General features: G+C 43.0%; 1 protein-coding gene across 1 annotated transcript; it reads right to left on the bottom strand.

Annotated features, from left to right (window-relative positions):
- Nucleotides 1-11037: 11037 nt before the first annotated feature.
- On the bottom strand, nt 11038-15419 carry irx1b (iroquois homeobox 1b). Its single transcript, XM_070984800.1, has 5 exons — nt 14721-15419; nt 13477-13719; nt 12258-13050; nt 11994-12054; nt 11038-11386 (listed from the first exon to the last, which is right to left on the bottom strand). Exons 1-5 carry the CDS (start codon nt 14955-14957, stop codon nt 11338-11340), a joined length of 1383 nt encoding a protein of 460 aa, XP_070840901.1. The 5' UTR covers nt 14958-15419; the 3' UTR covers nt 11038-11337.
- Between the last annotated feature and the right edge of the window lie 5964 nt (nt 15420-21383).

The raw sequence follows: 21383 nt of genomic DNA, 5'->3' as shown, positions 1-21383 counted from the left end.
GGGCCAAACAACTCCAATCACAAGTTCTTTCAATCACAGTGCGCAACATTTGAATATTTTCTACCTTAAAGTCTGAAATCTATGCAATTTTAATCACTGTTTAACATGTAGATGCTTTTTGAGCCTTCATCTTGGGTTTAGCTATTTCACCTTGAGAGAGTATATCAGCGGGTGGTGCTGAAGGGCCCATATTGAAGAGAGTGCTTCCAACAACCTGAGTGAAAACATGACTTTATTGTTTCGTGAGCCTCTTCTTATTCAGAGTAGAGAGGAAATGGTTCCATGAATAGACTTCTAGTTAAATGGGTAGGTTGACATTTGAGGAAATACTCCTTTTCATTGTGTTATTCACTCTCCTATCTGTTCAATATGAAGCTATAACTAGCAGCCAATAAGCTTAGTTTAGCATAAAGAAAGAAAACGGGGGAAACAACTCACCTGGCTTTGTCCAAAGGCAACCAAATTCTCCAATAAGCAGCTGAAAGCCAGCTTACTAATGAAGACATTTGTTAAATCCCTACAAAAATGGAAATGTAGAGGCTCTTTTAAATGCATTTCACAGCAAGATATCTTCATCTCTTTAACATCCCATTTTACAAAACCAACAACAAAAAAGAAAAAGAGGTTATGTGCATAGTATCTGTGTGCTGTGGGATCTTTGTCAAAACAACTATGTCACGGTGTTCCGAACTGAAGTGGAACAAAATGTGGAGAAAAGTCGTTTCCATGCAAGACTACCTTTGCTCGCAGTGTTCCACTATCAGACAAATGAACAAGGGGGTAACACGAGGTAACGTTTCCACCTTTTTTTCAAGCTTCTGCTCAGTGAGAAAAGGAGGGCTATTCAGAGCGAAAGAAGAGGACAGAGTAGGACAAGCAATAAATGGATTATGAGGAAGGAATATAACCCTTTCTTTCACCACAAGACACGGCCTACAGCGGCTGCCTCTTGTTAAGCACAATAGCACGGACCAAGTACAAGAGCAAACCAGGCTCGATTTGATCCACAAACAAGGCTGCCAACACCGAGTAGCTGTCTGACCACTGAGCAGCAGCCATGCTATCTGCTGCTCCTCAGCTCGGGTCTAATAAGAGCCTCATGGAAGATGTGGAGCTGCTGAACTCTGAGTGGGCTACTATAAATGCCCTGGTCTTCCTCATCAATGATGCAGGATAAGGGAACAGAGACAAGCTAACCCTCTTAGCCGCTGTGCAGTGTGTGTGTGTGTGTGTGTGTGTGTGTGTGTGTGTGTGTGTGTGTGTGTGTGTGTGTGTGTGTGTGTGTGTGTGTGTGTGTGTGTGTGAAGGAAGTGGACGGAGACAGACAGAGGCAGAGCAGGAGACAGGTTTAGACTACAGGCAGCTCTTAAGAGTGTGTACAGTTTGCGTTGAGCCCTGAGAGGCCAGCCGTATTTCTCCCCATCACTTCCACTTCATTACTCCGAGAGCGGACATACATTATTCAGCTCTTCAAGCCTCAGTCCACAGGGACCGATAGAGCCTTTAACAAACACTTTAACCCATCTTAACTCTCTCACTGATCCTCTGTCTGTTACCTTATCACTTTATTTGTCCTTTGTCTCTCTTGGTCTTCTTGTCTGTTCATTTACATTCTCCAGTATTAGCAGTACCATAACTCATTTCTTTAACTGTGTTCTTACCAGCTGTTTTCTCTTGAATTGTGTTGAAATTGACTTAATCTCCTCATTGTATGGGTTCCCACAGACCCCACCTCTGTATAGTGTGTAACAATAATAATTGCAAAATCAACCAATTTGTTTTCCTTTCAACCACAGATGGTATAAAACGTGTAGTCTCTGTGACCTCACCCACAGGTTCGTGAAGAGCCATTGTGAAGCTCACTATCAGTGGTTCTGGCCACCACCATCATCTAACTCTGCCAAACTCCCACCTAACCCAAAAATGGGCAAAGAGGTGGAGTTGAGGTTGGCCAAATGAAGCCTGATTGCTGAAACCTAGCAGCTGGCTGTCTCTCAATGCTGCCATGCCCATAATCATTAATAGCTGTAAGCCTTAATATAATTTAAACAAGTGATTTATATTAAAATTCATCTACCGTACAGTTGAATGGCACGAATGGGGAAATTAAAGCCATTTTTGTGGCAGGCTGTAAATCTGTATATCTCTGCTGTAAACTTCATGCAGTCATGGAACTGCATCTTTTGGCACTTCCATGTTGGCTTCATTTTTCAGTCACTTTGGGGACATCAGAAATGAGTTGTGAACACTTTTTAAGTTGAACTTTTTAGCAAACATTTGCTTGTTTAGACATCAAACAGCCACAGAGCAACGTTATCATCTCCTGTTTCTGTCTGCCGAGCAAATCTAAGTCCAAAATTCACTTTCTTTTTGCTCTGTTTTTGGTCTCTACCAACAACAGAAGGAAATATCCGGTTCTTTAGCTGCTAAATGCTCCACTATGATCACCAGCTAGTCACTGTGTTTTTTTTAAGAATTTTGATTTTTCTTTTCTGAACTCATTAAAACCAAATATGTAGAAAAGTATTAAAGTGGTAATCTTTCCCTATAGCCACAAACTGCACTTGCACCTTTGATGCTGTGACAAAATATAGAAATGACCCTGAAGCACTAAATAAGGAAATATTTCATATTTTATATGTTATATGTGCAATGAAAAAATGAGCCAAATCTAATTAACAAATCAATAATGATTTATCATTATAGGTTAAGATAACACTATTATTGATCCCTGAGGGAAATTCACTGGCAACTGTGCAGTACATCTGCCACCACTACCTGAAACATGCTCAAAATCATATTTATGAGCAATTCTCAAAATTTAGGAAAAGACATGAAGTGTCAAGGTGATAAAACAACGTGAAGTTTATTTTTTGAGCTGTTAAGGGGGGCTTGGGCTCTGCTGGATATAAGGGCTAAGTCATACAAACATCTCTGTACTTGGAGTTTTTTCTTTGCTTAAAGGGACCAAAAATAAGCAAGAATTATTTGGATTTGCTCATGAAAGAATTTCAATAAGCTAAATGGAAGTTGCAAAGTGAATATTTATAGGAAATCCTGGAAACCTGGGGACAGCACTGAACCTCGGAGAATGACACCAGCGCCCACCTTAGACGTTTAGACTGAGGAATACCATGAAAGGAGGAAGTTACATTTATCCCTGTTTCATATGACTACTGCAGTATCACTGCTTAGACCTCAGCTGCCATCCTCTGGTGGTTTAGGGAACTACAACCTCATTGTAGTGGGGTGTGTGTGTGTGTGTGTGTGTGTGTGTGTGTGTGTGTGTGTGTGTGTGTGTGTGTGTGTGTGTGTGTGTGTGTGTGTGTGTGTTTGTGTGTGTGGTGGTGTTAGCCTGAGGGCAGCCAATGATCTTAACTTGCAGTTGTTATTGACCGGGGTGAAAAGGTCACCCACAGTTTTGTGACTGACCAAAGCCAGTGCAGCAGGTCTGCTCGTCTGCATGGATACACTTGAGTGTGGTTGCAGATTTCATGTTACATGTCTGACTGGACCTCCCAGGACTTTTGGCCGCAGGCGACATGCAGCCCGGCAACCTACCCGACTGAGTTTTCACCCTTTGTTTCAGTGTTTTAGGTACATCCTAATTAGTGTCTGATTTTTTTTTTTTTGTCACATTCCCTTTTGCATCAGGACAGATCATCTATATCTAGAGTCTAAACAGTTTTCTTTATATTACAAAATGGTTTCCTCCTTGTCTCACACAGAAAATGGAGTAAAAGCAGGCTGGATATCTTGACTATTATATCAATCTTCATTCTCCAGTGATCATCTGTTTGTCACTTTCGCAGTGTCTGATCTCCTTATTCCACATCTAGAGAGCCTCTGTTCCATGACTGATCACATATCATCACACGCTCTTTCACAAAGTATTAATCCACACCAAATGCTCAAAACCTCATGCTAAGCGGTTGACAGAAAGTTGCATGCGATAGCAGTCGATTAAGTGCTTCTTTCTGGAGCGCTGACATTCCCCGGAGAGGAGCGGGGCAATAATTTCCTCAGATTGCCCCTGCGGGAACGAGGCTGCTGGTTTTCTGTGTCCACTCCAATCACATCACTAATGGAGAGGCGGGTAAGCATCTGTGACAGTGGGAAACCAGATCTCTGCTCCCCCAGTGTGTGTGAGTGTGTGTGTGTCCCTTGCAGATAAACAGTTGGCAGGTTTCCCCTTTCCCTGTGCACGTGCATGAACACACACACATCTGAGGAGGGGACGCAAGCTGGACAGGGTTAATATACTCCATTAAGCTCTATTACCCTAAATGACTTGGGCAGATGAATGAGGACTCACATTACTCTGCAACCACGTGTGTGTGCAGAATGATCGTGTGTGTGCGTGTGCATGCACACGCACGCATCTCATGTGTAATTACACTGTGGAGATATGTGACCCACAAGTCATCTATCATTATCAAAAGAGTGAAAAACAGCAGAGGGCTTTTTTTCCGCTCTGGGTTACTGTACGCTGACAGAATCCTCGTCTTATCTTGTCATTTGTATCTGTTATTATCTCACTCCCTTCAAACAAGTTGAAGATTTAAAAATGTTTCTATGATCAACCAATCATTCTTTCACGATTTAAGATTAGCTTTCTGCTTTAGTTTTTGTCCTTTGAAGATACCGACACTAATTAAATTCTCTTTTATAACACAAGTGGGCTTGTTTTGGAGTCAGGTTGAAATCAGTTTTGTGTTGGCAGATTTTTTCTTGTTTATTTTAAGACAAGACTCCGAGATATGCTAGCATGTTAACAATGGTGATGCTAGCATGCTAATGTTTAGCGGGTATGTCTACAAAGTTAACCATTGTATTTTAATGTGTTAGCATGCTAACATTTGCTAATTAGCACTAACACAAAGTACACCAGAGGTGGACTGAAATGTGATTAATTTTGCAGATATTTGGTCATAAACTTAAATACTGGACAAGGTTTGGTCTGATCAAAGCTACTTAATGTGTGTACCAGCTGTGGAGACATGAAAACCACACACACAAAAAAAAAGATAAGAAAGAAAGAAAACAGTTGTTGAAGTAATCAAGATAATCATTCACAAACTTTGAATGTACAAATTTTTGAGTCAATGCATCTTGTCGATGTTGAGAAATTGCAGAGGATAAGTGAAAACTTTGACGTGCAGGTATCAGAAAGTCAGGGGGACGGCAAAGTCAGCCGGATTTCCACAAATTTCAGGGCTAATTTCACGTCAAGTCATTTAATATTTGTTTAGATGTTTCAGTCTGGACTAAAATGATGAACCAACTAACCATAGGGACATCGCCCCTCTACAGCATGCCATTGGATAATGAAACCCGCTTCAGCACAATGAGAACTTTCTGGAGCCAAACAAGATTTTTTTCATGATGTTCTGTCTCCTGTAAAGTTACTGCTTCTCATTTTAGCAAAATTGTTGGAACAAGTTGCTTTATATTGGATTTTCTTCCCTTGTTTTAAGAACACAGGACTGTTCGGGCTTCATAAAATATCGATAGAGACGTGATGCTGCAAATGTGATGATTAAAAAAAGTCAAACCAAAGACTAATTTTCTTCCTCACGTGCAAACAATGGCTGTACAAACTTGTCCCTGCAGCATTTCCCAGACATTTCACAAACTGAGGCGCCGATTACAGGAATTGCCGAGATCACGTATGAATTCATTTTGTGCAGCGTCCCGCCCCGCTCCACTACACCGGCGTGTCTCAATGGATGCTGAACAAAGACGCAGCGAGTCCTCAGCCCCCTCAGGACTCTCACAGCAGTACACTAAGCTAAGTTGCTACACTATAACAAACCAGTGGATAAACATTGTTTCAAAATGGCTGAAAGGAGCCAGCGATGCGAATACACCATCACGAACCCTCCCTCTGTCCTAATCTGCTTCTTCCCTCAGATTATTGCCATGAATGGGCAGAACAGAGAAAAGACTTATCACTCCCACCCTTTTATAGTATTTGTTGTGTGTATTTTCCCTGTATATTAAATTTGTCTCCTTTAAAAGGCACTGACAATGTTTGCTATTTGTCTGTACGGTACTCGCAGCTGCAACGTGACAATAAACGCCAGCTAAGAAGCAGCCCTCGGTAAACTCAGAATTGTGGGGCTTGTTGAATTACTCATGAGTTTTGATACTTCGCTTTTGTGCAAACGCTTAATTCCACTAATCCCTATGGAGGAACAGTGAATGGTCTAAATTCCCTATGATATCTCGTCTAGGCTAAACATTTGCTCACTTACGTATACATTGGGTACAGAAAATTATTCTTTTGACAACATTACAACAGATTTAACCCAGTGCCCCTCTTATCCTGCAATGACATGAATTAGCTTCATTGCGCTGGGAGGTACATTTCCATTTCAAATTACAGACCAGCAGCTAGCAATGTGCACACACACACACACACACACACACACACACACACACACACACACACACACACACACACACACATTTTGTTGTAGCTTTGTTGGCCAAACTAATTACAGTGGGTTGTTTTGCTGCTGAAAAAGTTTAATTTCTGCATTTTAAGTTCAAAACTCCATTAAAAATTCAAGAAATATCAACTTGCATGTTCATTATTTCTTTTCTCCAGCCTTCAGCTGTGTGTCAGGCCCTTTCTTCTCCAAGGCCCTTGGGGTCAAGCTCAGTAAAGCCTATTTGGTGATCAAACACTGTCCCTCCCTAACCCTCTTTTTCCTCCTTTCTCCTCACACACCTCTCTTACCCTCTTTCTCTTCCCTTGGCCCTTTCTCTGCCTCATCGTCCCCCCTTCTCTCTCCTCCCCTGCTCATGTCTCTTTCTGTCCGGCTGGCCCTCTCAGCGGGGCTATAGAGTCCTAACTTGTCTACATTTACCCCCTGCGTTGGCTGACCAATGGGGCCGTTGCATGGAGAGTCCCTCCTTTAGCGCCTTGCCATTCTCCCCGAGTCAGCTCATGCTCCCTGTTTTCTCAACCTCTGACCCCAGGCCATGGCAACAGGGGCAGGAATGTCAGGAGTGATTGGCAGGATAAAGAGCACAGCCCCTCTCTCCTGCACAAGCGGATTTGAGACACTTTCAGCAGCGAACAATGGCGGATTTGGGCTTGATTGGATCACTGATGAGCTGATGACTGTCAAAAGAGCACGTCGTCTTTACATAAGCCTGATTATCTCTGTGTGGCGGAGGAGCGGAGAAGAGTAGGAGGGGTAACCACTGTAGGGGTGAGGGGGTGGGCGTGGGGGACTGGCAGTGAGCTCACCCCCATGCAGAGTGCCTCGAAAGGGGATAGATCCGCACACGAGGGCCAGGCTACGGGCCCTGGGCCTCTCTCATCCGCTGGGGGCCTTTAACAAATCTATTCAGGCGGCCAGGAGCCCTCATACATGTGGCCATAATCGCAGGAGGACGGCTGAGGGTGGGAGCGTGAGGGGGATGGCACATGGAGGTAATCATTGTTCAATTCCCGACCATCCCATCAAGACAGAACGAGAAAAAGAAGGAGGGAAGGGTATATAGAGAGAGCGAGGTGCTGACAGAAAAGAGCAGTGGGACAGGCAAATCAAAGACAAATCCCCTCCATAATCTACCTCTTTAAAAAGGATTAGAACTCACCAAAGGGTCTATATGAGAATACCAAAGAACCAGTGAAGACTCTATTCACACTGAGAGTTTGAGGGGCTACGGCTCAAAAAAAATAATAAAAAAAAAAGCTCCACAGAGCGAGTGCCATTCAGAAGTATTAGCGATGATTGTTTTCCTCACTTATGGCTTTTTATGGTGTGTACCAGTTCCATTTTTGAAAAGTTTTGGGGTAGCTTGGGAGACAAACAACCAACATGAAGCATAAACTTGAAACTCTGAAGAAGTTTCCGGCAGCACCCGCCAGAACAACACTAATCATATTTTGGATCTGCTCACTTTTTCCGCTCCTTTCATAACAAAGCATGTTTTGGGCACGCTGTGTACCTGATCAAACGGCCATTTGATGTCATTTTCAGCCCCATCATGCTAAGCGTGCTGATATCCAACTTTGAAAGAATAACATATTGTTCGGGTACTTGGAAGAACAGTAGCGTGATCTGGCTGGGATGAAGTGTAGAAAAAGTGAAGTGTGCATATGAGAAAGAGTGGCTGATATTCTCCTCAGCGGTGCTGATGGCAGTCTGTCAGAGTTGGCAGAGGAAGTGAAAATGGCCTCAAGTGTCTGGCTTCCTTCCATGCTGTTCTCACATCAATGATGGCTCTCACTGCATCCCCCCCCCCCCCTCATTTGCTCTCTTTAGACTTCAGTTTGCTCTTTCTATCCCTTGTTTATCTTGTCTCTGACGCTTTCACTTTCTGTGAAAGAATGGATGGTTTGATGGATTTATGAATCAAGAACACAGATTTTTTTTTTTTTTTTTTTTTTTGAGTGAGAAGAAAATCTGCAGCACCTGAAAGCACCATCAAAATCAAGCCTGATATTTCCCCTACACCTCAGACACACCTGTCAAGTAATAGTTGGGCATTTTATGAATTAATCTACTTTGTTTTCTTGCAGAGAGTTAGGCCACTCCCGTGTTAGTATAAATAAAGTAAGCTGCTGGACAGCTTAGCTTAGCACAGAGCCTAGAAACAGGAAAAAAAAAACAGCAAGCCTGGGCCTGGCTACAGTATTTCCCAAAATAAACTATTCCTTCAAGGTTGTTTTAAGGTAAATAAAACAGTGCCAGGATCTGACTTCCAGTTCATGATCAGCATAAGATAATATATCCATTATATTCCCAGAAAAATATTACAGTAATACTGCATATCTCACATGAGTTCGATACTGCAGCTTGTGATGTTTACAGTGTATTTAAGTCAGGGATCACTTTACAGCTTTACAGGGCCAAGGCAATGCTTTTTAAAATGATGATTCAACAAATGTTACTGCATTTTAGGCCTTGGTGATAGTGAATGCACATTATTTGGTCTTCCATAAAGATATATAGATTTATAGTTCAGATTTGTACTAACTAAGATTAAACTGGATGTGTAGTGAAGCCAGTATGGAGCCTGATTTAGGACTATATTATGTAGTATACTTTGGTCATTTGAATCAAGTAGAACTATTGGTTAATTATTATGGCATTAGTTGGATAAAATGAAAGCCACGTATCGCCAAATCATCCTTGTAATCATCCTTGTTTCGTGAGCAAAACAGGTTGGTTTTCATCTTTTATTTTTCAAATAATCCACAAGGCTTTCAAATGCTTTATTTGTGTTCAGCAGTAAGAGAATTTTCTCACCCCACAAAAATGACACCTAATCCTTCAGTTTATCTAAAAAATTCAAAGCCGCCAAATTTGGAGATATGTGGTTTTTCATTTGTTAAGAACTATATGCAAATTTAGCTGAATAGCATTATTGGGTTAGTGTTTAGAGGCTTTGCAAAGTAAGCACCAATTTTTACATGAACAGCTGGTAGGAATTTCAGAGTGGACTTGAAGAGAAGCTTTGTGTATGTACCTCAGCGTGGACACAGACACAGTGACAGCTGTACCCCATGAAGTACAATTCTGCTTTACTTTCTCTGAGAGTGAGGTGGCAGCATTGAGTTAACATCCAGGTCCATGAACCTGGTTGTTCTGATTGTGTCAGTGCGTATCATACCTGCTCAAATCGCCATTTGTTGAAAATGTCCATTGTGCTGCTTTGTTTAGGCAAATAATAACAAATGCAAAAGTACCTCTTCCTTTCAGTTGTCAACTGTTGACATTAAGTTATTAAATGGCAGAAAGTAGCTATTCAACACACTGCCACAAAAGTGTTTCACCTCTGCAGACCAACCTAACCCAGCGTGACTCAACTTTAACCTAATTCGAACCATTTCAGTAATCTAATCCAAATACTGAACATCTATTGACTTCAGCAGCACCTGACCACCTCAAAGTCAGCAAACATTTTACTAAGAGCCACTTTACTCTCAGCTAACTATCAGCGTTGGACAATCAAAATGAAGTGTGAACCTAAAACAGCTACTTCATATACAACTCTTAAAGATTGCTGGCATAGTCTGCAGAACAAGTTTAAATTTGTAATTAAATCTAAGTTGTGTCTGTTCATGAACCTGAGGCTGTCCAGGCCCCTTGACAGGCCAAAGGACACAAATCATGGCATGCCTGACCTGCTGCTAATCACAGGAGCACAGCTTTGAGAAACACCCACTATTAACAGCCCTAAGAGCCCCCAGCATCCACCCTCTCTTTCTCTCTCTACTCCATTTTTGGGCCTGTGAACGTCAAGGATGGCTCAGAGTGACATACAAACCCCCCACTCTCCCCTCCCATCCACCTCCCCCAGAGCTGCTGCCCCCATACTGGCTGCTGGCCTTTCCTGCCGTCTGATCCATATTTCAGAGGCGGCAGTGGTGGCACTGAGGGGGTATAATCCAACATTAAAGCAAGGAGGCCTGGGCTGAAAGCACAGGCGCAGGTTCACAAGGTCCTGGAAATCTTCAATTTCAATTTCCGCAGCGTTTGCAGTGGCTTCCAAGACGCTGGCATACAGTAAGTCTCCGAGTTTTGGCGAGAGTGCAGATTTCAATGAGGGCAAGACTTTTCTTGATAAAATGGGCTGACACTGCATGGTTTAGCTGGCATGGAGAGTGTGAAACAAACTAGACACAGTGATGAGGGGGTCAGTTAAAAGGTGTGTACACTGTGATCATCATTAAACAAGTGGAATTGCAGAAGACATTATATGAGTATTCTACCATGTGTATTCATATAAATGTAGAATTTGTATGCATGATTTCACACTTGATTTCTTAGAGGGAGGAAAAATAAAAAGAGAATTTCTATGTTGGGATTCATTCTAATGCTCACATTAAAACTGATGTCTGCCAGAGAATAATACACTCTAAACTGACGTGATAAAAAACTCAATCAACAACTGAAAAGAAAGTTGGCTTTAGGAAGTTTAAGTCGTCCCCTTTGTCCCCTGACTTTCCTGACATTTTCGACAGAACATGAACGATTTCTAATTCAGAACAGGGAAAAAAGTCTCCAATAATAAATGACTATAATGACATTTATTTAGTTCCCCAAAAATATATTCTTTAAAGACAAATTCATATCCTGTATTTACAATTTTCAAGGTTTTCATTCACAACAGAAGAGGCGAAGAAAAAACAAAGGACATGGAAGAGAGATACGAGCAAATCTGTGACAAAAACAACCATCTCTTTTGCATGTAGAAGCTAAACAGTAATACTATGACGGGTTGCCCCGTCGAAAAATATCCTTCATTAAACTGTTCTCCGTTAAATAAAATTATTCCTTTCTTTTTTTCTTTTCTTTTTTCTTTGTCTTCTCATGATGTTGTTGTCAGAACTCGCTGTGGTGCTGTCCCATGGTGAGGTCTGAAGTGAGGATAAAGAAAAGGTAGGTCAGAGGTGAGATAAGTGCAACATTTCCTCAAATACGGAGGAAAAAATATGTGTCTGGATTAATATAATTATATTGCCAAATAAATAAATAAATCATGTCTTGGTTCATTATTATTATTTTTTTTAATTCACAGGTTTTAATACTATGATTTTCCTTTTACAGGATCATCTAACACAATGTGAAACTATTTATGCAAATGAAAAAACACTATAGGTAAATTGTTTTATGTCCTTTCACCCTCCACTACATCCCTGATGTTGGTATCAGCGTTTTCTTTGACAAACATTAGCTGCATTCACTGAGGGGGCGTGAATAAATGGCGGCAGATTATTTAAATGACACAGGTGGCGATAACTCCGCGTTGTTGGGGGCCCCCGCAGGATATATTAGAGCGCTGCCTGACGAGGCGTTAAAGTGGAGACTCAATCACATGATTTATGTGCTGAGTTCTGCCTTCAGCCCAGTCAGGTGTAACAGTGTTTACCTCTGCTTTCAGGTTCATTTAGCAGAAGACATGTGGAGAGAAATGGAGGTTGATAATGTCATAATGCCAAATTGATTTCCAATGCACGGCGTTACCTGTCAGTGATGAGCTGGAATGGGGACTTCAGGGAATCAGGCCTGTGGTCGCTCTCTTCCTCTGTAAAATTACATAAAAGAAAAAAGAAATATAAGTCTAATTAAATAACAGTTTATTGGCTTGAATTGTCTTCATATTTCGGATGTATATTGTCCTTTAGATAATTCATTTGTTGGATCAGTTCTTGTTGAAATATGCGCGCTGAGGCCTGTTCAGTAAACAAATTAATTGCAAGGGCTTGTACAATCAAATGCAGTCCATACCATCTCTTTTTGGACTGAAGCTTCCTGACGACTCTACATCACTGTCGTCCTCCGTGCCCGAAGTTCCGCGGCCCGCCGCAGCCGGTCGTGCGTCATGACGCGCGACAGGCACCGCGCCGTGGAGAGGCAGGTGTCCGGCCTGCGCCCCTCCGAGGAGCGACCTCATGTTCAAAAGAGAGTTGGCATTCAGAAAAGCCGCGTTGGCCCAGTTGTGCAGCTTGCCAATCTGGCATGTATATATCCCATGACCCGGGAGTAAGGCCGGGTGGCCGGCGGAGGCCAAAGCCGGGTGGTGCGCGTGGGCCGCGGAGGAGGGTTTGTGAGAGCTGTCGGGGGCTGTGGCGGTCTCAGCCAGGGACCAGATTTTGGGTTTGCTCTGCGGTGGTCTCTGGCACTCCTGTCTGTTGGGAGAATGATCCACTGCGAGTTTGACAACAGGCGATCTATTGAGAGAAATAGCCGCTTCCACTCCTCTCAGGCCCTCCACAGAAAGCGTCCTGCTGCTGTCCGAGCTCTTCGGCTCCGAGGCCTGCGCTCTGGCGGGCAGGTCCGCCTCCCCCTCTTCCTTCCCGGAACTCTGCTCCCCTGCTCGCTGCTCCTCGGGTCTCTCGATATCGACCGTTTCCAAATCAATTTCCTCCTCTTCGTCTTCGTCGTCGCTGCCGTTCTTGCCGTGCTCGTCCTCGTTGTCGCTGCTGAAGATGCGGCCGTCCCGGTCCTCCGCGCTGCGGCCCCAGGTTACCTTGTTCTCCTTCTTCAGGCGTCTGCGGGCGTTCGCGAACCACGTCGACACCTGGAAAAAAGAAATTAATTTTTCACACATTATAAATCAGAATAAAGCCACTCTTCGTTTGACAATACAGAGCTGCAAACTGGATGTGAGACATATTAAAAAAAACTTAATTATTCTTCACCCCGTTTCTCCTAATTCCTCATTATCATTAAACGAGCTTTGAAATCAGAAATATCTGGAGACTCTTCTCTCTCGGGGTGGACGTGTGACTTTATTCAAGGATCAGTCACACAAGAGGCAACTCCATTATCATATTAAGTGACGTAACAAGTAGTTTTATGAACAGTTGATCTCAGAGGAAATGCATGACATCACCTCTGAAAAACAAGCTGATGGTGATTGATTGTCGTTGTGTATGGAGCCTGGGGCCCACCAAAGGGTGCTGTTAGGGCACAGGCCACAGCTGAAACCGTGCACACTACCCACCTGTGTGAGTGTCATCCGGGTAATGATAGCAAGCATTATCTTCTCTCCCTTCGTGGGGTAGGGGTTCTTCTGGTGCTCCTGCAGCCAGGCCTTCAAGGTGCTGGTGGTCTCTCGAGTGGCCGTCTTAGCCCTCGACGGGTCCCCGTACGGATACTGGCCGTACGGGTAGAAGCCCTGGGCGGCATGGACAGGTAGAGAGGCTGGGTGGGACCCCGGGCTCTCCTTCAGCTCATACTGGGAGCCCTGAGAGAGAGAGAGAGAGAGAGAGAGAGAGAGAGAGAGAGAGAGGGAGAGAGAGAGAGGGAGAGAGAGAGAGAGAGAGAGAGAGAGAGAGAGAGAGAGAGAGAGAGAGAGAGAGAGAGAGGGAGAGAGAGAGAACTTGTTGAGTCTCGAAAATTATTTCTTCCTCAAGTAGGGAGAATGTGTAAAAATCAGAGTTGAATTATTAAATGTGCAGCTGAAAAGTTTTTTGAAGTTTCAATATCCCGTCAATTTGATTTAACAGAGCGCCAGGAATTAGACATATCCCGAATCAAGAAAGCAGGCTGTATCATTTGAATTTTAATTTAAAAAGTGGTTTCCTTATTTTTTTAATAACAATTAAATATTTCTATTTTTGCTCCGATTTAACGAACTAATAAGGGATGCAATTAATTTCAGTTGTAAACATTTTCACATTACGTTAATTACTCACATTATCAATTGTTCGCCTGTTTTTCTAATTAATACACATTTTCTCTAAAACATATAGGCTACTACTCGACAGACGATTCCATCTAAATTTCCAGTGATTTTTCTATTTCCATAATTTAACACATACACACACACACACACACACACACATGCACACGCACACACACGCTCTCACACACACAAACCTGAACTGACAATTGCAAAGTTCAATTTTAACCTCAAAGATGACGCGTTTCTCCTCTGTGAAATAATTCAGTATTTTGCCAAACAGAACTTATATACATATATTAATAATTTCAACACAAATAATAAAACGTTATCTGACAGTGCGGGCTGGAGTTGCTAAAATAATTATTTATTAACGATTATAAAGCGTCAAATAGCGCAGAATAAAGAAAGATCTGTATCAACACATCTTAATCACTTTTCACGATAGCATAATGGCGCATTAGTGTGCAATAAACAAATGTTCAGCCCGATCAGAAGCAGTGAGAGTGAATGATTAACACCTGAGCTGCTTCAGTCTTTGGTGAGCGGGTATCAACTCTCACCATCTGGGATATGAGGGCGAGGTCTGTGGCTCCGCTGTACGGCAGAAAGGCACTGTAGTTATGAGCCGCCCATGGGCTCCCGTACATCCCCAGCATGGAGCCGACAGCCGCGGTGGTGGCGGACGAGCTCACGCCGCCCTCGCTGCCTCCATCCCGTGTAGGGGCCGCCCGCTCGCCCCCGTACACTTCATGGGAGGCACTGAGGAACTGGGGGTACCCCAGCTGAGGGAAAGACATGTCCGGAGAGCGCGTACAGTAAATCTCTCTTAAAGTCAAAGCCACACAACAGCAAGAGCAGGCAGAGGAAAAAGAAAAAAAAAAAAAAAGTAGGAATCCCCAGAAAGAAGAAGAGGATGAAAGGGGGTGTCTAAATCACCAGAGTCCCCCTTTAAGAAATTGTCAAGCTTCTCCACTTCCACCGACCCGGAGTTGAATCACAGCCGCAGTTTGGCACCTCGAGTGCGGAGTGATGCGTGTGTCTGGCCGCAGGAGCTTCTGGATGTGGAGCTGACTGACTGATTGGCAGCCTACTTAAGCACCAAGCTCCTCCTATGCCCGGGGCAGGCGATTAGTGCATTGGTTAGCCTAGGTCGTGTGTGTGTGTGTGTGTGTGTGTGTGTGTGTGTGTGTGTGTGTGTGTGTGTGTGTGTGTGTGTGTGTGTGTGTGTGTGATCTAATCTCTGCAGTCTTCACTGTGTCTATTCAGCGAGGAAAACCTGTGAAGTGTGTGCGTGTGTGTGCATGTGTGTGTCTTTTCATGGTCAGTGTGACTTCATTCAACACATGAACCACCTCAGTCTGTCCTTATAGGAACACAGTGGCTTATTATTGTGAGCAAATTGTTACACTAGCAGTTATAATTAGGTAATGTATAATAATAATAATAATAATAATAATAATGATAATAATAATAATAATAATAATAATAATAATAATAATAATGGATCAAACAACTGTTGCAATTCGAACGCATATAACTCACATATTTCAGGTGTTCCTGCATGCTTTGACAGCTGACCCGCGGGGTATGCCGGGATATTCTGGCCAGCAGATGGGCCGGGAGGCATCGATATGGTCGGCCAGATCCGAGAGGAATGTCCGCGATTACCGACGGAAGTCAGCAGAGCATATTTGCAGACCCAAGATAAAGGAGGCTGAAGATAATGACAGAGATTGAGGAGGATAAGAGATAGCACAGATAGCAGCACACAGGAGCTGTGGGGTGGAAAATGACAGATGTTTGGTGAGAAGAATGGACTACTGTACTCTGCTAAACCTAGGTTTGAAGTCACTGATGTTACAGAGTATATTTTGAAAATAATAAAAAAGCAAGTAAAAATACAAATTTGAGATATCAGAAGCAAGAAAATCTTAGATTTTTATGGGGAAAGTATATAAACTGTGAGGATACAGATTGATGTTTCCTCATTGACAAGCCATCAAACCAGCAGCTCTGTTTCAATCTGCTCCTTTGAATACACACACACACACACACACACACACACACACACACACACACACACACACACACACACACACACACACACACACACACACACACACGCACATTCGGGTAGTGCTAATGAGGTTGAGCACCCAGCGCCCTGCTCAGTGGCCCTGTGGCCCTCCTGGGTTCCCTCAGAGGTTAGCTGCGTAATTACTCCATCCCCATAAATACAGATTCATCATTTCACACTGGAGCCCCTGATGAGCTTGGCTGAGCTGAGAGAGAGAGAGAGAGAGAGAGAGAGAGAGAGAGAGAGAGAGAGGAGAGAGAGAGAGAGGGGAGAGAAGAGGAGGGGGTGGTAGAGAGGGGGAGAGAGGGAGGGAGGGGAGGATCTAATGATTTAATTACAGTGCTTAAAGCCCACTCTGGCTAAATGATGGTCCTCTCTGTCTCTTTCCCCGTTCTCCTCCCTCCTCAGCGCTGGCACCTAAAGGGCTTTACTCATGAATCTCAAAGCTGTTTTCCTAAACACATATTATGACAAGCGCCACCGCCGCCGCCGCTGCTGCTGCTGCTGCTGCTGCTGCTGTGTGTGTGTGTGTGTGTGTGTGAGAAACAGAGAGAAAGAGAGGAGAGGGAGAGAGGATGCTTAATCTCCATGGCATTTTAAATGGCATTCATGGAGAGCGACTCTATCCTCATTGCCAAGGTAAATGGAGCCAAGGGACTCTCCATTTCAGCTCGATAAAAGAGCAATGTTAAAGACCCTCACCATTTCTCCCTCCATCCCTCTCTCTCTCCCCCACTCCCTCTGTCTCGTTTCTCACTTAAAATTAATGTTTTTCTCATGACAGGGGAGGGAAACGAGACATATCCACCATCTAATAGGATAATATAGCCCCATTCACCACCACCACCCCTCCCTCTTCTCTCCCTCTCTCTCTCCCTCTCTCTCTGCCTTTGTAGCTGCCTGATTTCCATAGTGTCTCTGTGGAGAGGCAGTTAATGAATTCCTCTGAGCTGGAGAAAGGGGGAGAATGGTTTGGCGGTTTAGAGAGAGAAAGAGGCAGGGATAGGGGGAGGAAGGCTTTGAGCTATGCCATTCAACTTCACAGCCTCGGCCTGCTTGTGCATTCACTGTGTGTGTGTGTGTGTGTGTGTGTGTGTGTGTGTGTGTGTGTGTGTGTGTGCTGCGCGTGTGTGTGTCTTTTAACATGAACCTGCTAAGACTACCAAATATTTAGACTGGCCTCAGACCTCTTTTTATGGCGACGGTGGATTGAGGGATCTCAGGAGGCAGCTTGACTCTATTTGAATCCCATTCCCTGCTATTAGCTCAGCCCAGACAAAGGAATAACTTACCGCAGGAAACATTCGAATAAAGTCCCACAATCCACTTGCACTGGCCATTTCCTCCTGGGTAATTTTCACTGATGTAAATGAAGACGGTCAAAAACATCATAAAGCTGATTTCTTTTTGTTCACAAACACTTCAACAAAGGAGGGATGACAGCAATAATGATTAAATAATTGGCTTATTTGGCATTCATAGGTACTAGTCGCAGGAGCTCTGCTGTTCCGTGTGTAAAACCTTGAATTTTCAAAAGTAATATGGTATTAAAACAAAATAATCTGTAACAGTGGCCTTCTACTAGAGTAATGTGATCAGTAACGAATGAGGGATTACAATTTGAACTTTAATAATTACATTAGAATGATTACTCTCAGTAACACTGAAATTTGATGCAAGGCTGATATGCATTTTGTCGTCAGATTGCTGGAAAACACGTTAGCGTAGCACAGGAGCGCTTAGCCTCAAACAAAATTGGAGAAATGTGACTCCTGCTAACACAAGTTGTCTGTGCCCTATAATAAACTATTTTCTAATGATCCCACAATGCAATGGGTTATTTCTTATACATTCAAAAATGACACTAGAAGCTAGGGAAGCTCAAATGCTATTATCAAAAAGGATAATGTTGCATACAAAACATATATCTGATAAAATTATTAGCATTTCACTGTTTCCTGATTGATCAGCAACTGAAAAGACAATGGGCAGTGAAAATCTTGAGTGTCATCAGGCCGTATTTCAAGGTCAAAGAACATATTTGTTAGCCCATTAAATACCATTAGACAACAGGTAATGCTAGTGTTTAGCCACAAAAAGCTAACACTACCATTTGACAGTGTTACACAATACGATAGGAAAGAATAAATGAATTCTGTCATATCAATGCACTTCTTGGACACATTTACTTAAGCCTGGAAGTAAAACACACTGGATGTAGTAAAGCTTGCAATGTAACACTAACTGTTTTGCTGTCTCTTCACCCAGTAAATCAGTCAGTGACGTTACGCTAACTGGAGCACGCATTTTTCTGTGATGACAGCGCTCATTACCTGACATTTCAAGCTTGAGTATATCCAGTTCATTTTACTTTCAGGCTTAAATAAAGTTGTGGAGTCCGCGACAGGCTTCAGATAGATTTCTGAATGAATTTATGCCTTTCCTATGCCTTTCAAACGGTAACGTTAGCTTGGAAATGGTTGAATGCTAATGTTAGCTGTAATGGGTTATCACGTAATGTCACATATGTCTTTTCAGCCAACGATCATTCAGGAAACAGTGAAATGAGGACGATTTATATGATGTGGAACACAGTAGTACGTTTTTGTCCTTTTCCATAAAAGCATTCGAGCATCCTATGCGTGATGTCAGAGGAAAATGGCTGCCGTGTGAACATGTGAATATGGTCTACAGCACTTCTTAGTACAAGAGTTGGAGGATGTGTGAACCCTACAGCATCATTCTGATAACGGGACTTCTGAAATACTGCTGGATGCAGTCACGGGGGCTAACGTTAAGCTAGCTGTTGATGGTCAGTAAATAGCTTTTATTCTTTCTTCATGTGTTTAATTCATGTGCAGGTATGGAGGAGCTGTTTAAAGGCACTTTTGACAGAGTTGTCTGAGTATCTTAAGTAACATAACAAGCAGTGAAACTGATTACGTTTGCTGTTAATAGCAAAGTATTATTGCTTGTTCACTAAACATGTAAACACTGTTCTCTAATCACATATACTCCTTAATTTTAAATCTTCATGGACTCACTGAGAAATTGTGACAATAAGGTGAAATAATTGTACTTGCTTCTTGTGTTGTTTCCCAAAAATAAATGTTAATTTCCTGCAAATCTAAAGCAGATAAAGCCAAGCCCCTCCATCACAGCCAAGATACTCAATAACAGCTGATATGCTTTTCAAAGATGCTAAATCGTCTCGCTTAATTGTCACATTTCTTCCGTTGTTTTATTTCCATAAATAAATTGTCTTCCACGGGCATTGTGATCAGTTTCCAGGATGTCAGAGAGCAGAGGGAGGGAAGGAAGGACAAGCAGCAGAGATAAAGAAAAAACCTGTCCTCATCTACTTGACAGCAGAGATAAGCAGTGATAGATTCTGCTCTGACCTGATGTTAAAACAGATGGATCACTCCGACGCATAACAGACAAGCCTGCCTGCCTGAGGTAATACGTTCAGCTACCCAAAGTTTTATGATCTCTCACACTGAGCTCGTACTTATTTTATCACTCTGGAACACTTTTTTAATCACCATGATATTTGACATACAGCACGGGAGATGTCATTCACAGTCTTAATGGCTTATATCAGCTATTATTCTCTAGCCACCTATTCTCTGTGGACTCTCTTAAAAAGCAGCTAAAAACCAATCTGTTCAGACAGGCATTTGGTAGCATGAGGTATCTTTTAACTTGCGTCGCATGTCTGTTCCCCTTGTGTATTTTATCTGGTGCTTTTGTCTTTGTTTTTAGTTGATTGCATTTGATTTTGCTGGATTGTATTTCTTGCACTGTGGAGCACTTTGTGGCCCGTGTCTGTATATAAGTTGACCTTGCTTGCTATTATATTTGTGGCTGTGTCACCTGACAGCCACTCACCTGGAGATGGATCCTGTTTTGATGTTTGAGCATTTTTGACCCAGAGGGGGAAACACTTGACAAAGAGACTATCATTAGCAATTAACGGGCGGGCCAGTGTTTGTTTGTTAGTAGCTCCTTTAGAAGTACAATGGGACTCATTTACAGTAGATCGGGCTGATAAAAAAAAACTCTGACCTCCGGCAGGGGTCACTTTGAATTTCTCAAAATGGTCACCGCGCTTGCGAAACTCAACCGTTTCGTCTTTCTATTTGCCGACTGCGGCCGAGAGCTGCCATTAAATACGGTTCCATCATTCCCTGTAGAGAAAGCGATGAAAACAAGTGATGTTCAACAAGATTGCTGACTGAAAAAAAAGGTAAATTCCCACCTCCTCCTCTTTACAGAAAGACTTAGCAGGGGGCTTTTCTCATGGCCAGGGATCTGATTGTTTTCTAAACGGATTATTAACTCTTTTGTTACAGTAGGGGTCACTTTAATGCTTCTTAGGGCCCATTAGCATTGCTTAAGAGCACACACACACACACACACATACACAGATTGCTGCGTTCTAGGATTTGGCGTTTCTTGTCTTTGTTGTTCACAGTGGGAGCGGAATGATACCGTTATAATGCTGTCAAAGACAATACCTCAACTTAAAAGGGGGAGTGTGAGGGAAGGGATGTGTATGCGTGGATGTGTGTGTGTGTGGGTTGTGATGAAAAGGTGCCCTTAGGAAGACCAGTAAGCTTAATGCAATAGTGCTGACTTCAATGGATACCTCAAAGAGAAGTGGCATTACACAGTCCTCTCCAGTGAAAATCCCCTACAAGTCCTTGACTGAGAGAAGGATCAGTTCAGTCTTCACTTCAGGACTGCAGAGATCTCCGAGCTGAAGGAGTTAGGATCCAATCGAAGCTTGTCACCGATGACAGATATTGTGTAACTATTTTTTTGATGCAATATTTGCTGTCTGTTCATCTATTCAAACAAACGTCACCATCGAATCTTTACACACCCTTGGGAAAATCAAAGATACCCAGCTCAGGTCTGAGCTTCATGAGGGCTCAGAGCACTGAGGTGTTTGCTCTTTGGCTCATATTGACCATATAAATGTGATGCTGGTGGGTGGGGGGGCCCCAGAGACCCTCGGATCCTGGCTGGGTGCCTCCCTCAGCTTTTAGCTCCCGTTCTGGGGAAGGATAAAGAGGGTATCCCTTACAGGCCTGACCTCCAGCCATCCCCCTCTGTCAGAGTGAGGGGTCAAAGGTCAGAT

Source organism: Chaetodon trifascialis, chromosome 17, assembly GCF_039877785.1.
Source record: "Chaetodon trifascialis isolate fChaTrf1 chromosome 17, fChaTrf1.hap1, whole genome shotgun sequence".
Classification (NCBI taxonomy): Eukaryota; Metazoa; Chordata; class Actinopteri; order Chaetodontiformes; family Chaetodontidae; genus Chaetodon; species Chaetodon trifascialis.
This window is presented reverse-complemented; position numbering and strand designations above follow the sequence as displayed.

Bases quoted from the DNA above. Each gene is read 5' to 3' on its own strand.
- irx1b (XM_070984800.1), bottom strand. From the start codon at position 14,957: ATGTCTTTCCCTCAGCTGGGGTACCCCCAGTTCCTCAGTGCCTCCCAT. The intron at 13,720-14,720 runs GTGAGAGTTGAT...TCTCTCTCTCAG, and splicing joins TCGCCCTCATATCCCAGATG to GGCTCCCAGTATGAGCTGAA. The intron at 11,387-11,993 runs GTAACGCCGTGC...TCCTCACTTCAG, and splicing joins TTCCAGCTCATCACTGACAG to ACCTCACCATGGGACAGCAC.